Raw genomic sequence first — 16,888 nt, forward strand, 5'->3', positions numbered from 1 at the left:
GTGTGAAAAAAATCTCCTATTAAGCACATTTTGCTATCCGATTATTAATGTATTATCGGCAGATTAATCGATTAGCTAAATAATCGTGACTTGTAGACCTACTGTGTATAAATCTATAAAATTCGTTTTTCTTACTGAAATTAGTGACATAAAATATTAACATTTTTCATGATATTTTTCATATTTTTTTAGATGTACCTGATGTATGAATCTGATAACAATTATTTACGTTCCAAAGAACTGTATCAGCATAGTTATCCAAGCACAACATGTTAACACCTGAGACTGAGAGCATCCTGTGCTGTTTCATCAATATGTTCATGTAAAAGCAAATCAAACAATATCTAATTTGTTTTCTACCAATATACAGTTATACTGTGTATAGGGAGAAATTTCCACTTTGTCTTCAATTCATAATTCAATCCTAACAAAACGAGGTATAAATTTCAGTGTTCAGTGTTGATGTTTTGTTGTTTATTTGCTTATTTTATTGTTTAATTCATATTATATTATGGAGGATGAACTGACATGTTAACTTTGTTTTTCTGTCAACAAAAACTGTTTATAATCTGTTTAAAAAGATAACTGGAAAAAGGGAAGGTAAAAAAGCATTGCTTCAACATAAACCATTTCAGTTCCTTTGGTTTGTTTCATCATGGGTTGTTTCTTTCTATGTGGACAAATGAGAAATAATGGAAAGAAAAATGAAATGAAGGGGTAGGGTATTTCTTTTATTTGAAATACATCATACATACATATAGTAAAAATTTCAGCACATAACTACACAGTACAGGCGGTCTGCTGCCATGCCAGTTGCAGCTTGGCAAGTATGTAACATCGACAGCCACAGTCAGCATCAAAGAGCCAAGCCAGCATAGTCGTTCATTTAAACTCCATTTAAAACTAGATCTGTCAGGTATAAAAACACTCTGATGTTGGCTTTTTACCCCACCTCCATTGCAGCATTGTTTTCCGCTGGGTAAAGTGGTGCATTACTAACAGTAACTCTTAAAAAGGCCAGTTTCCACATTAGCTAAATTATTTCTCAAAGATAGAAACTCGGCATCCAAGAAAATACATAATTCAAGTTCTTACAGAATATAAAGTCAGGAAGAGTCCTATCTGCCCACTTTTGGAAGTTTCAAGTATTTCAGATTAATTCCAAACAAGATCAGATCCAATTCCTGCAAGTCAACACAATCCTACTTGTGCAGTGTTTAAGTATGGCTTTAAATGGGGTTTAAAGAGATAGAAAGGCAGTAAGGCTGTGAACTGAATACAGAGCTTTCACCTGGTACACATCAAGGTTGCCATCATATCTATAGCATGCAGACAGTGCAAGGTAGTAACCATATTTAGGCACACATGAGAACAATCTACAACTAGGACTGGTTTCTCTTTCCAAAAATGACTGATCATTCTTCTATTAGCAACTTTACTAGAAATAACTGTCGGGGTTTTCTGCAGAAATGTCAGTTTTAGGTTGCAGATTCACTTACTGTGCTGCACCATGATGTTAGAATATTAGAATGAAGGTGAAACTAATATGATTTAATCCTTTAAAATAATAAATGTGTGCTTGTTTTTTTTTTTCTGATATGATCTGAACACACTGACTCAAAAAGGTGAACCTTGCTGCTAGTGATTCATTGGCATTTTATACACTCCTCAGGGTGATCTTACACAAGCAGAACTCTATGAAATTTAAAAATACACACTTTACGATTCTTTGCAATTCAAGGTTTGTGGAAAATGAGGTTTAAAAAGTAATAACCCAAGGTTTTAATAAGGAGTATGACTGGAAACTAACAAAAATTGAGTTTGATGAAAACATTAAACTGATAGAATCAAGCGCAGACTTTTCAAGCTTCTCTTCAGGGCACCCAGGAGCGACGTCAACTGTAAGGATGACAATGACATTGTTGTTTTACTTTAAAATAATGAATTTTAGTTTAATTATGATTCTAGCTTTCTTTTTCTTTTTTTTTTTTACAGAATGCCTTTCTATTTACTAATTAGCCACAACATTATGACCAACCATCTGACATTGAGTCAGTTCCCAAATTGCGAGCAAAACAAGTTCCAGAACTGGTGCATGCAGGTTCAGAGTATCCTCCTATGCTCCAGTAAATCTAAGTTTTTCTTTAAACTCTATGAGGATCTTTTTTCCGTTTTTGGTTGGAGGTAAAGACAGCCTTCAATGACAAATAAAAAGTGGTGGACGGCTTATTGTGCAAGTGAAGTTGTATGGCCGAATTTAGAAAGACTGACTCAACTGATAAGAGTGGAACTGCACGGCATGCGGTGTGCTTGGAGACAGCTTGGAGGCAGTTTGGACTGTTTTGTCATCCAAATCACAAAGTAATGAGCTGGCTGTGGAATATTGATGTAGAAATCTGTGGTCACTGATTATCTCAGTACTCAGCAGGTTTCTTTTCTTTGAATTATTACCTACAGCCCCCATGTATCTCATATTATAAGCGACAACAACATTTATTTTTTCTTTGGGATTTATAAAGTATAAGTCATATCTGATAAGAATTTATTAAATTGATGATGATGCAAGAGGCTTTACAGAAATAACTTGTACTGTAAAATACTAACGTTCAGCTAATGGTCAACCTATCAACAGAATCACCCACCTAAGCTATGGATATTTGCAGCTGCTCCAGAGTTACCATGGGTCTATTTGCTGCTTCTCTGATTTATGCTCCTAATGCCTGGCTTGTCATTTTAGGTCGATAGTAGATGTCTTGGTAGATGTGAAGTTGTACTATTTTCATCAATCTATTTTATTCCATCTAAATGGCTGCTGAATTCTCATAATATTATTGGTATTGGTATTTTTTTATCTTTATTAAAGAAGAACCCTATGTTTGTATTTTCCCCCAGTATGGACATTTTTATTTAGTATTTTTCTTGGTATCAATATAGAGTTTGACATTTTAGCGTCATTACAACCCTAATTTACAATTACCCGCAATAAATCAGGATTCATCAGCCTTGGCTAGTCTTGCACTACTTTGTGGACTAGTTCTGATCCAAACCGTTTTGGCAGTAAACAAGGTCAGAGTTGGCACCCCAGCTGGTCTGCAGCTACTCATGCCATATATAAGAGCAGAAGAAATCTGTGATGCAAAATGTGATCCTCTGTCCTCTTCAGTGTTTTTTGGTTTTTTTTTTTTTTTTGCATTTAAACCAGTTTGGATATGTTTGCTCCAATACACTCCAGAAAAATACCCACAATTATACAGTAAACATTGATTATTTCACCTGTGGTTCATATTGTTTTGGCTAATTGCAGTGATAATGTTGCTTAAGTGTCAGTATGCCATTATCAGAGGGGAATTTGTTGGAAGTAACATACACAGCACACGCAACAAGCAGGCTGCAAGTCGGCTTCATTCCAAACCGAGCAGCTCCACGTCGAAGATGAGCGTGGCGTTGGGAGGGATGATGCCTGGGTGGCCTTTGTTTCCGTAAGCGTAGTCTGGCGTGCAGGTCAGCTTGGCCCTCTGACCAACACTCATCTGGAGTAGGAGGGGGCAGATGAGACAATCAGAGAGGAGAGATAATGGGTTTACAGAGCTGCTGGGCAGCTGGGTCATCATGCAGCTGAAGGAAGATAATATCTTACAGGAGACAGAGCAAGGGAAAACATCTCGATTTGTTAATGTTTGTTAATGATGTTTCAGTTTACCTATGTCAGTTTTACTGTGCATCCCATCTCATTTCTTACTCTCAGCAGCTCACGCAGCAGCCATCAGCATCCTAACAAACATTTTCTTTCCTTAGAGGAATGCTGAAGATTCCTGGGATTGTTTTAGCTGGAAATTACCACAAGGAATCTCTGAACAGCAGAGGCAAATGTTTCTGTGATGAAATGTGAGGTTTGGATCAGGGTGTTTTTGCCAAGTGTGTTCGGAGTTAATGGAGAGCTTTGATTGTGAAAGTTTTCTGATGAAATATTAATAAATTCAAGTATTTCCACAGAGAAAAAATTATCAACAGGACAACTCATTATCTCTTATCTGATTCCAAGTAATTGAGCATCTGAATCAGAGCTGCTGCAACTGCAAGAAGTTGCTTTCTAAATAAACTCAGTTCCAGTGACACAACTGACTCTTACAGGACCTGATAACCAGGCAGTGACCTTTCAAATTACAGCAATCTGGAACACCATCACCATCAGCATATGCTTTACCTCTAATGTTGCTGAATTTGTAGTTAGTAGATTCTAACAATCACCTGAACCACTATGGACCAGTGGTGTAAAAACACATACAATGCTGGCCACACTTACTGGCACCTCTGGTTAAGGTCTTAATATTAATCCATCTGAAGCAGAATAATCTATAACTGAAACTGTGTGCTTTGGTCAGATCGTACTAAGATTGAGTTTTTTGGCAACAAAACACTTCCGATTTGTGTGGAAAAGCACCTCATGGCACCTTGTTAGGTAAAGTGGAACATCTGTGATGCTGTGGGCCTGTTTCTCTTCTGAAGGCCCTGTTACTGTGGAAAAGAAACCAGGACATTTTAAGTAACAATCTGATGGTCTAAAATGTGTTGTCATTTGGCCATTTTGCAGGAAAATGATCCAGAACATATAGCTAAATCAAAACAGAAATGGTTCACTAGACACAAAATTGGCCTTTTCCACAGCCTTCTCAGTCCACAGATATGACTCCTGTGGAAAACCCATGTGGTGCGATGAAGAGAAGAGAGCATTAGAGCGGACCCATGACTATGAATGATCTAGAGAGGTTGTAAATAGAGGCATGGCCACAGATCTCCCCACTCTATATGGCTCCAACAAGCTGCAATGAATGTTACAGAAGATTAACTGTTGTCATGTTGGCGACTTGCGTGTTTATAAAGAATTCAAATAATTCTGCAAATGGAATTTCTGACCGCTGAATAAATGTACTCAAATTAAAGGTTGGGTTTTACAGATATGTTCAGTTTTAATGCTTTTTATACACACTTATCAGGAGTGCCAGTAAATGTGACCGACACAGTACACATTTAAGTCCTGTTAGTTATTTTCCAGTGACTCCTTTAAATGCTCACAAAAGTAGTTTGTTGTTTTCACAGACTCTGTATTAACACCTTTATCTATACCCTGCAGCTTACCTGCACCACACCTTCCTCCCACCCTCGGATCACTTCCTGTTTACCAATCTTGAACCGGAAAGGCTTGTCCCTGTCGCGGGATGAGTCGAATTTCCGTCCATCTGTCAGGGAGCCTTTGAGAAGAGTAGCCGCAGAGAGGAACAGAGCTATTAGACAAAGCACCAGCTAATTTGTAGATTTTTTTCATATATTATTTTTAGGTATTACTCCAAGTAAATTGGTGTGCAACCAATTGAAATTTGCCCAGCCTAGTCTTCTGACTAGATATTATATAGCAGTAATTCATCCATGCATTCATATACCTGCTTCTTCCATATAGGGTCGCGGGGGATCTGGTGCTAGAGAGGCAGGGTGTACCCCACCTCTTGTAGATGGGTGGGGTACACCCTGGACAGGTCGCCAGTCCATCATAGGGCAACACAGAGACACATAATCAATTGACCTAACAGGTCATGTTTTTGGACTGTGGGAGGAAGCCGGAGTACCCAGAGAGAACCCACATAATCTGACAGAGATTTTCAATTCTGATGAGGGAATGAGAATTGTCATTTCTCTTGACATGCACATCCCCAAAGCAGATGGCACAAGGCTGATTTCTCACAAGGTGATACTGACTCCTCCTGCCCACAAACCTTGGAGCTTGTGCCCGTCTCCACACCACACACCCACCATCTTGGTTTTGTGTTTTGTTTTGCACTCACTACACACACCTCGCACAGACTGGAACAGGCTTCCATCCCTTTAAAGCACAGATACTGGACTCCTCGCTTTCTGCTCAGGCCTAACTAAACAATACCTGCTTAAAATGTTGCACTATTTCTACTTTGTTAGTCATAAACTGCTTGTGACCAAAATGTGGTTAGCAGAAAAATAATAACATTTTCCTGATGCCATCTTCTTTGTTATTCAGCAGGAAAATAAATGGATTTCCTGCATCCAATGCAACAACCATAGCTGTCTGCAGGCAGCGTCAAGAAAACCCATGCATTAACCTCCAAGGCAGCAGCCTTCTAAAATAATTCACAGGAATGCTTTTAGAGCTATTAGTACCAACAAGACATGTGTGTGTATGGTGTGATGTGTCTGTGTGGGTGCCGCTTTGCACATCTTACTGAGCACAGGGTGGTGAAGGAGGCAACCTTTAATCCAGCCAGCTGAGTGGGAGTCCTGCCCACTGCTGGACAGCTAGATAGCAGCCTAATGGAATTATCCACAAGAGCCAAAAGGTTCAATCCCATCATCACAAGGCTGCTTTTCCCATTTCATCAACCTACAGCACACCACATTGATCATATTGTATCACAGCGACTGTTTTCCTGCACAAACAGCCTTTCAATGAACTGGAAAATCCTGGTATTAGTCTTCAACTGTATGGAAAAAATGCTTGCTTTTTAATAGAATATCCTGTTTATTGTCTAATGGCAGGGCTACTTTGTACTCTGTCAGGAAAATGGACGAGAAAGAAAATCCTACAGATTGGGTGATACTCCTTAAAAAAAAAGATAAGGGGAACATAGGCTCACTCCTAAACAGAAACGCCTTGTGGTGAAAGACTAAAATTAGGCCTTACTGCAAGTTACGTAATGTTGAAGCAAGCAGTCTAATGTTACAGAATGTTGTTCCCATCCAAACTGCAAGCAAAACCCCAGACAAGTATGCAGTCTTACTGGGAAGCAAAAACCATCTAACAACCAGTTTGGCTGCTTCGTCAATGACTCCTGTTGATTGATCTTAGTGTGATGTAAGGATGCATTGAAACTATTTTTTATCCATGGCCGCTAGAGGCACCATATATACTGTCTGGTCAGGTAATGCCTTGGAATTCCTCGTAATGAGCTGAAGGGTGTCGCTTGGGAGAATAATGTCTGGGTTTCCCTCCATGACCCTTTACCTCCACAACTTGATGTTGGATAAGTGGAAAACAATAGACTTGTGGATTGATGGATTTTGTTTTTCAGAGACTGTTGAAGTATACTGTATAGCTGATTTTATTTGCATCTTTTTTACAGAATATCCTATTTTAGAGTCAACACTGTCAATTATCTTAAGGGAAAATTAAACTAGACCGTATCAGGGAAAATGTTATGTTCAAGGCAGTTCATTGTTATTTATGTGCAACATTGTTTTTCCACACTCAATGAGTGATTTAAATAATCATGAATTAATGTGGACAAAAAATAATTATAAAAACATATTTTTTTCAATAATAGAGCAGCCCTTCCACAGAAAGCCCTTCCTTCCAAAAAGAGTTTGAACCTTTTTATCTGGAAAATCAGATGAGCTCAGTGCTAAAGCCAGCACACTCCAGGTTTTAATCCAACCGAAAATGTATGATGAAACACAAAAAAAAAAGGTGCACAACAGGGCTCCGTCCTGCAGAGCTGATCTTTCAGCTGCTATAGAGGCTGCTAGAACCTGATGGATGGAGAATACTGTAATTCATCAGTGAAGTTCATGCATCAAAGAATTCAGGCTGCCAGACAAAAAAGAGGAGGTGGAATAAACTGAGATAAAACCATCCTATGTTTCAAAAAAAAAAAAAAACATATTTTGATATGGGACATATTTTGCAATACCACAATGTTCAATTGTGTCATATTTGTGAGTGTTTTTGATGATTTTTGTTTTTTTGCTGCAGAAAACAGCTGATTGAACATCCTGCTAAGTATTTATTCCACTCATTTCACAAGCCGATATGAAAAGAACTGATCAAAAGTTTGATTTATAATTGCAAAAGCATCTAACTGAATTCTGCTGGTTTTTGTAGCACCTTTGTGTTACATCATATATAATTTTCTTAAGTACCACAACAAGTTGCAGAAGTTGATTTACAACATTTGTGTATTTTCTTCCACATTAAATCACTGTTAACATCAAGAATAACAAAAAGAAACCGGCAGGGGGTGCTGTTCAGTTATACACTGAAGTAATTAATTCAATTTAACTCAATCAGCTTGTATAAACACCTCTAATCTCAGAGTACCCAAACAAAAATAAATAAATAAATAAGAACCACCGACAACTGGAGAAGGATTGTTTCTCTTTTTGTGTCCACTAAGGGGAACACCATTGCATGCATCTGGTCAGTTTTTTTGCAAAACACAATTTAAGCACAAGAAAAACCAAATACTGATGTAGACAAAGCTTGACTGTGACTAAGCAAGACTTAGGATCATCCAACACTGTTAGTACTATCAAATTTGCTTAAAAACTGTTGTACAAATATGAAACCATTCATATGTTTCAAAGTGATTTAAAATTCCAGAAACCACATGAGAAACAATATTCTGTTTCAACATGTTGATGGATGAGCATAAATCTGGATTTACCCCTGTCTACTGGTCAAAACTGTTTAAAATAATGCAGAGCAACAAGTGTTTAATATAGCTGTATTTAAGACTTCATTTCTAACCAAGGAAGCCTTTTGAAGATGTTTTGTCTACAGTACATGCAGAGGGAAACAATACGAGTAATCCTCTGCCTTAGGCTTAGCATTAGCCACTAGAGGCTAATGCTAAGTTAGCTAAGTTAACTGTGAACTTCCTGCAAACCTTTAAAATGAAAGCCTTATGGAAGACACAATGCCCTCTGAAACTTCTAAAAACATATTGTAATACTTGTTAAAAGAGTGAGAAGTATCCTTGCCGCTCAAAAATACAACATTCTGAATGCAGGGTACATTGTGTGTTCAGGCTGCAGACTGTAATGATCATTTACTGGTGGGTATCTGTCAAATCTGTTAACCTGTCGCTTGCAAGAACACTTAAAACAATCTTAATGCTGGGTGCATCATCAGTGCTGCTCAGCAGACAGAGGTCAGACTATTACATGTCAGGTTTCATATACAGCAATTGTTGGGCCTTTAGCAAATATTACAAACTGTGAAACGTCATCATTAGCAGCGGTCTCTCTTTTAGTGGTTCTGTTTGTTTCACTGGAATTACTATCAAGGTCTTAAAAAACTGACATTCTAATATTCATTAGAGTTGAACAAGATTTTGTGATATTAAAAAGTCATGATATTTCTCATCAAAGTGAAGTCATTAAGCAGCATCTGGTTGCTGTTTCAGTCTGAGCTATTAAAACAGCCCAGATATGAAGGAGAGTGCTGCCTACTTTTGAGAGTTATTGTGAAGTACAGCAGGACGTAGTTCTTAAGTTGTCTGGGTGATGACAGAGCCAGGTCAGGCTGGCTGATAACACTGGACTACATAAACTCTGAGGAAGCATCCAACTATGTTTGTCTGGTGGTATTGTGTGTAATTTGAAGAAAGAAGGAACGCTGACAGAGTAACCGACAAAATGCTGTGAGAATATCATGGCTAAAATTGTCATATAATTTATAGCTTTCTGTGCCAAAGTAAAAGGCTATTTCACTAATTATCTATTTTCAATAAAGTTGTATGTTTTCCAGTTGAAAGATATATGTCACATTAAAGGTGAAAAAGCTGAAAAACTGCCATTTTTTAAATCCATTATAACATGTAATCTCACTGATGCTAATAATCAGAGGTGGGTAAAATAGCCAAAAATCTAACTCACGTAAGAGTGATATTACTTCAATATGTTTTTACTCAAGTACAAGTGAAAAACTAGTCATCCAAAAATTACTCAAGTAAGAGTAAAAAAGTATTTGGTAAAAAGGCTACTTAAGTACTGAGTAACTGTTTGATTATGACATCTGGTCTACTTTGTACAAATGCTGGAATCAGAGAGACAAGAATATAGTTATGCACAAATTTTGGTATTTAAAAAAAAAAGGTGGACTGAACCAAAACTTTATGTCAGTGTATGCATTTTTCAGCAGCAATAAGCTGCAAAGCTCACTCTGCACTTTACTGAATTACTCGCCTGATTCAAGTTGTCTGAGACAAAACAGAGAAGGTGGAATAAAGTGGAATATAAAAAAATCTGATGTTTTAAGAAAAAACATGTGACAATACTATGGGGCATATTCTGCAAACCCAGGATGTTCAAGAATGTCATATTTGTGAGCTGCTGATTGAACATCTTGCACAAGTATTCGCTAAACTGAGTGTGAACATCACTGGACAGGAAAAAAAATCATCTAAAGGCCAAATCTAGCTGCATGCAGCTTTTCATATAGTATATTACTGTATGTTTACTTGAACAATACCGCTTGTCTACAAACAGGAACTTCAACATAAACTGTGAGTGTGTCTGGATCATTTTAGGTGAAAACATTAATGCTCTTCATTCAGTGAGGCAACCAAAGGTGGGCAGAGGAACGAGAACCAGTCCTGATGTAAAAGTAAGAGATACTTCTAAATTATATTATTCAAGCAAAAGTAAATAAAAAAAAAACTATGGTGCAGCAAAACTACTCCTAGAAGTACACTTTTTCTAAACGTTTGAATGTAACTATATTACATACATCTCTGTTAATAATAATACTAATAATAAAACATTTTCATCTCAGGGAGTTCCCAGTATAAATCCTATAAACGAGCTCTTTTATACTACAGATGAGGCGTGAAAGCTTTAAATATATGATGAGAATCATCAGTTCCGGTGGGAAAGTCTGGCTGATGAAGTGTTGATGAGCTGCGGAGGGAATTCGCTCTCATATCATGTGCGTGTCTGCTGAAAAATATGAAATGAACAACAACACAGCGAGGCTGCCATTATTCCAGCCTCCCAGACGGTTGTAATCCGCTCAGCTCAAGCGCCACCGACCCCCGCCCCTCGACCCCAAAGAAACTCCAACAAAGACAGAAACAGCCTGGAAATCAGACAGGATTTAAGAGCCCGCTGTCTGCTCCCTGCCTCCGTGTCTGTCTGAGGAAACCCTGAGGCGGAATTTATCGCATTCCCTGTTTATGGTTATTATCGTCGGATATAGGCTACTTCCCTTCCCGTTTTGTTCTGTCTCCAGAGCAGACAGATGATCATATTAACCAGTGATCTTCATCAGGCTTTTCACTGGCTCAGATGGAGGCAGTGGTGATAATGATGATGCTTTATGGAGATTTTTCCTTTGCCAAATAAAGCAGGAACAACTGTAAAAGCATGCCTGGCAGTCCAGTGTGTGACTGGAAGTTAAGCCTCTTTGCCCCATTAAGGAACCAGTGACTGGACATGTCAGCTGTGCCTTGCAGCGTGTCTGCGTGTATCCTGATCATATCTGCTGTGGTTCTGGCAGGAGAACTATTCTGAGCCAGGATTTTATTCGGCGTGGGGAGACAGTTGCCAGCAGCAGTCACACAGCTTGTATTATAACGGTCTCCATGAGACGCGCAGAGCTGGCAGAAGAAGTGTGTAGGATTTGCGAGCAGGGCTGACAAGTTTGGTCCTTTCCAACTCACCCACATAATGCACCACACACGTCTGGCCTTTTTTGGGGAAGGTCCTTCCTGTGGAGAAACCAGAGAGGTGCTCACTGGAACAGTGCAGAAAAGGCGGTGATTTCTGCTTCCCGTGGCTCATTCAGACAGGATCGCGGACAGACGTTGATTTCCACTCCGGTGCAGCGGCTCTTACCGTCTCCCGGTGTGATTGTCTCGATTTCAACTCCCATGTCAGCGGCGTATGTCTTCCTGCTGCCCAAGGACCCGGTGCGCTCTTCCTGCAGTCCCTCCGTCCGTCTGTTCGCTCCTCCAGTGGATCTCCTCAGCTCTCTCTGTCTCTCTCTCTCTCTCACTCTCTCACTCACACACACTCACACTCACACACACACAGAAACACTTCCGCTCCAGACTTCAAAATACAGATTTCCTGCGCAGTCTGAAATTGTATGAAATTTGATTTCAGCTTTAGAAAAATGAAATATGAGTATGGAGAAATATTTATTTCTCCAGATTTTTCTCCGTATTTCTTTGTCCCAATATTGTCATTCGTCCATCCTTGTGTTAATCCTTCCTTCCATCCTGCCGTTCCTTCCTTTTGTCTTTCATTTCCTTCCATCCTTGAATTTCTTATCTCATCCTTCATTCCACCCCTTCCTTCCTAGTGTCCTTCCTTTCTTTGCATACTCTCATTTCTTGTCTCCACCCTTCCTTCCACCCATTCTGCCTTTGTGTCCATCCTTCTGTCCATCATTTCCTTCCTTGTGTCCCTTCCTACCCCCCTCTCATACATTCTGTTGCTCCTGTCTCACTTCCTTACCTGTGTTCCTTACTCCTTCTCTCCTACCTCCCCTCCTTTTATGTATTTCCTTCTTTCTCTTCTTACTTGTGTCTTTGGCATTGAATATTTTAAAATAAACCTTAAATTAAAAGTTGACTCTAAAAATATCTAATTTTTACACAAAGAAAAACATTGAAAATAACGTTGGGTGGAGAAATTTGCCTTTTGAACGGCCAGGTTGAGTTTTGTTTTTCTTCCTATTTCCTTTCTCTGTTAACTGAAACTCGGTGGCAGTCTGCCATCCCATAAACCCACACGTTTATGTTTACATTATGAATATCCGCCACTGCGCGTCTACACTGGGTGGCAGGAAACCCCATAGGATGTCAAGCAGAAACTTGATACACATTTTGCATGTAGTCAGCATTGCTTTACAATCAGACTGGGATGAATTTACGTAAAATAGTACGCAAATGTTGAATGTTGAAGCCAAAAAATGTCATTTGTGTCGCAGCCAAAACTTTACCGCACACATTTATACAGTTTTATAAACCACTGCACTACTCTGGAATCCAAATAGAGTTTTACACGTAGAAAGACAAATCAGTGTCTTTTCTCTTTTATCAAAGGAAGAGTATTTTAATGTAGGACTCCCATGACAGCATTTTATTCTGATTTCATTGGTTCTGTGCTTTCTTTTAGCATCATTAGTTGGTCCGGCATCTTTCTTCCAAAATCCAGCAGTAATAGATATAGACAGGCCTTTGTCTTTGCTGCCATTCTTGCTCTTGGTAAGTGAGTGTCCTGATATTCTTTTCTATGACCTTTAAACAGCACGAGATACTGGACTTTGCTTTGTGATTGTATATGTCTCTTGATTGTGTTTTCTTCTTAACACCTAATGTGAGAAAACTGTCCCTGGTGACTTTAAGGTTTTACCTAAACTTAACACACAACATGTCATTCAGATTCAGAGGTCCGCCATGAGCTCGAAATCAAGCTGACAGTATAGTAAATAAGGAGAAGAAGGAAGGTTTGTTTGCTGGTACAACACAAGTTCTGTCTTCTGCAGAAGAACTGTTTTAAACTTTAGACTGCATCAGTTTTCAGACATCACAGGTTGCAAAACTAGGTACGCAGAATAGTAAAGATCAAGAATAAAGTCTTAAAGCAAACATCTTTATAAAGAATTAGACAGCTTTCCTGCTTTTATTTTGAAAGCCCATTAGGTGCACCATTTTTCTTGTATTTCTGACTAACCTGAACCATGTAGGCAGTGTCTACATTGCAAAGTGTGCGATGTGGGTGTTTTTTAACTCTTTTGCTGTCATAGAGTTTTCTGTTCTACAGTGGGATAAAAACGCTTTTTGCTACATGTCAGACAAAATATTACAAAGAAAATTCAAAAATAAACAGTCTATTCACTCAGATGTGGTAATGTCTGTTTCTTCTCACTGTGGAGAAAGTGTTAGACATGTGGTCTTCACACAAATAAAAGCTAAAGGAAGTGGGGCCTCTGAAGGGTTTGACTTTCATCAAGTCCCAATATTAGCAGAAAGTTACAACTCTGAACATAAATCCTCACATTTCCAGGCAGAAAACATTTGATGTCGACGACAATAAAGATATGCCGGAGTAGTGTGTCTCACTGTGCTGCTTATTTCAAAGTGTGAAGTAGTAAAAGGAAAAACAGAAGTAGCATACCAGACCTGAGGCCTACATAATTGTGCAACTGACAGGAAACAGATGTCATTAATGAACACTGTGCCAGGAGCAGTGTGTCATAATGAGCTACAACAACATTTAATTTCCCTTTGGGATCAATAAAGTATTTTTGAATTGAATTGAATTTTGAGTGTATACAATAAACCTGAGATGTAGCTTATGTGATGTTCCCAATTTTTTTTTTACTACAGGTGTGTAAAAACCCTAACCTTCAGACTTAACTGGAGCTGAATATGTTAAAAGATTTATATCACAAGTCAAACAAAAAAGTTTAACATTTTAATGAATGGTTGAGTCTTACTCCTTTGGGGAGACCAGCTGGAAAATGTAATATTATTAGGTCACAAAATGATTTGTTAAGGTCATTTTGACGATGGCCTCCAGTGAAATTAAGCCTTCAGGGGCTGTTTAGTAGCTAATCACACATATCAGTTAAAATATAGGTTAAGATGCTCCGGTTCAAACCAGTTCTGAACTTCTACTAAGACTAATGCATATAGAAAAACAAATATACAGTGACATTTAATAATAGTAATGAAATATAATTCCAATGTACAGGTCCTTCTCAAAATATTAGCATATTGTGATAAAGTTCATTATTTTCCATAATGTAATGATGAAAATTTAACATTCATATATTTTAGATTCATTGCACACTAACTGAAATATTTCAGGTCTTTTATTGTCTTAATACGGATGATTTTGGCATACAGCTCATGAAAACCCAAAATTCCTATCTCACAAAATTAGCATATCATTAAAAGGGTCTCTAAACGAGCTATGAACCTAATCATCTGAATCAACGAGTTAACTCTAAACACCTGCAAAAGAGTCCTGAGGCCTTTAAAACTCCCAGCCTGGTTCATTACTCAAAACCCCAATCATGGGTAAGACTGCCGACCTGACTGCTGTCCAGAAGGCCACTATTGACACCCTCAAGCAAGAGGGTAAGACACAGAAAGAAATTTCTGAACGAATAGGCTGTTCCCAGAGTGCTGTATCAAGGCACCTCAGTGGGAAGTCTGTGGGAAGGAAAAAGTGTGGCAGAAAACGCTGCACAACGAGAAGAGGTGACCGGACCCTGAGGAAGATTGTGGAGAAGGGCCGATTCCAGACCTTGGGGGACCTGCGGAAGCAGTGGACTGAGTCTGAAGTAGAAACATCCAGAGCCACCGTGCACAGGCGTGTGCAGGAAATGGGTTACAGGTGCCGCATTCCCCAGGTCAAGCCACTTTTGAACCAGAAACAGCAGCAGAAGCGCCTGACCTGGGCTACAGAGAAGTAGCACTGGACTGATGCTCAGTGGTCCAAAGTACTTTTTTTGGATGAAAGCAAATTCTGCATGTCATTCGGAAATCAAGGTGCCAGAGTCTGGAGGAAGACTGGGGAGAAGGAAATGCCAAAATGCCAGAAGTCCAGTGTCAAGTACCCACAGTCAGTGATGGTCTGGGGTGCCGTGTCAGCTGCTGGTGTTGGTCCACTGTGTTTTATCAAGGGCAGGGTCAATGCAGCTAGCTATCAGGAGATTTTGGAGCACTTCATGCTTCCATCTGCTGAAAAGCTTTATGGAGATGAAGATTTCATTTTTCAGCACGACCTGGCACCTGCTCACAGTGCCAAAACCACTGGTAAATGGTTTACTGACCATGGTATCATTGTGCTCAATTGGCCTGCCAACTCTCCTGACCTGAACCCCATAGAGAATCTGTGGGATATTGTGAAGAGAACGTTGAGAGACTCAAGACCCAACACTCTGGATGAGCTAAAGGTCGCTATCGAAGCATCCTGGGCCTCCATAAGACCTCGGCAGTGCCACAGGCTGATTGCCTCCATGCCACGCCGCATTGAAGCAGTCATTTCTGCCAAAGGATTCCCGACCAAGTATTGAGTGCATAACTGTACATGATTCTTTGAAGGTTGACGTTTTTTGTATTAAAAACACTTTTCTTTTATTGGTCGGATGAAATATGCTAATTTTGTGAGATAGGAATTTTGGGTTTTCATGAGCTGTATGCCAAAATCATCCGTATTAAGACAATAAAAGACCTGAAATATTTCAGTTAGTGTGCAATGAATCTAAAATATATGAATGTTAAATTTTCATCATTACATTATGGAAAATAATGAACTTTATCACAATATGCTAATATTTTGAGAAGGACCTGTACACTATAAAGAATCCCGCTGAATTGACATTAGGTATGTTTGAACAGCAGGAAGATTTTTAAGGAACCAGCAAATGTTACCCAGAAAACACCCCTGATAGAGAGGTGTCACTTTTGAGATTATCCTGAACCTTTAGAGTGGAGTTTTGTGATGCTAATCATTTCTGACTGGTTGAATTTTCACAGCATTTAAACATCATTTACATCTCATCTCAAGTTCAGTTTCTGTAAATAACACACTGTTTAATAAGTGCTACATTCAAGCCTGGCCACATGCAGAATGTCAGATTGTTTTGCAGTAGCTATGCTCTAATACATAGGCTGACTCCATAAGTGTAGATTTTAAACAAATCAAAGACTTCTGCCCTTAGTCTCAGTAGTAGTGGACAGAGGAAATAATTTTACAGCATTTACATTTGGAGGCATCCTCAAGGATGTGTCTTTAAGGAATTTCTTGTCAAAAATAACTGAGGTACACTGCCACCTGATCTTATACTTGTGTGAGATGTAACATTTCAGACAGCTACTGAATATTTGGGGTGACTTTCCTAATGTTATAAAGTATAACCACTATGAACAAATCTGAGGTTATTGTGATACGACTGTAAAACACAGTAATACGGGGGGAAACATAGAAGTTAATGTTAGTGAAATTAACTTAAAATCATTTATATAACATTTCCACAATGTTCTACAACATTAAAACTGTAACTGTTAAGAAACAATCTGGGATCACTGCTTTATATATTTATTATTTCATAATTGTTTTGGCCCAT

The 16,888-nt window shown here is 38.8% G+C and overlaps 1 protein-coding gene across 1 annotated transcript; it reads right to left on the bottom strand.

Moving 5' to 3' along the window:
* Positions 1–710: 710 nt before the first annotated feature.
* Positions 711–11,783, bottom strand: fkbp1ab (FKBP prolyl isomerase 1Ab). Its single transcript, XM_047375676.1, has 5 exons — positions 11,638–11,783; positions 11,463–11,510; positions 5,137–5,249; positions 3,368–3,530; positions 711–1,899 (listed from the first exon to the last, which is right to left on the bottom strand). The coding sequence occupies exons 1-4, from the start codon at positions 11,672–11,674 to the stop codon at positions 3,402–3,404; spliced, it is 327 nt and encodes a 108-aa protein (XP_047231632.1). The 5' UTR covers positions 11,675–11,783; the 3' UTR covers positions 711–1,899; positions 3,368–3,401.
* Between the last annotated feature and the right edge of the window lie 5,105 nt (positions 11,784–16,888).

This window comes from Girardinichthys multiradiatus, chromosome 1, assembly GCF_021462225.1.
Source record: "Girardinichthys multiradiatus isolate DD_20200921_A chromosome 1, DD_fGirMul_XY1, whole genome shotgun sequence".
NCBI classification, from domain to species: Eukaryota; Metazoa; Chordata; class Actinopteri; order Cyprinodontiformes; family Goodeidae; genus Girardinichthys; species Girardinichthys multiradiatus.

Bases quoted from the DNA above. Each gene is read 5' to 3' on its own strand.
- fkbp1ab (XM_047375676.1), bottom strand. From the start codon at position 11,674: ATGGGAGTTGAAATCGAGACAATCACACCGGGAGACG. The intron at 5,250-11,462 runs GTGAGTTGGAAA...CTCTTCTCAAAG, and splicing joins GTGTGTGGTGCATTATGTGG to GCTCCCTGACAGATGGACGG. The intron at 3,531-5,136 runs GTAAGCTGCAGG...CTCCTACTCCAG, and splicing joins GGGAGGAAGGTGTGGTGCAG to ATGAGTGTTGGTCAGAGGGC.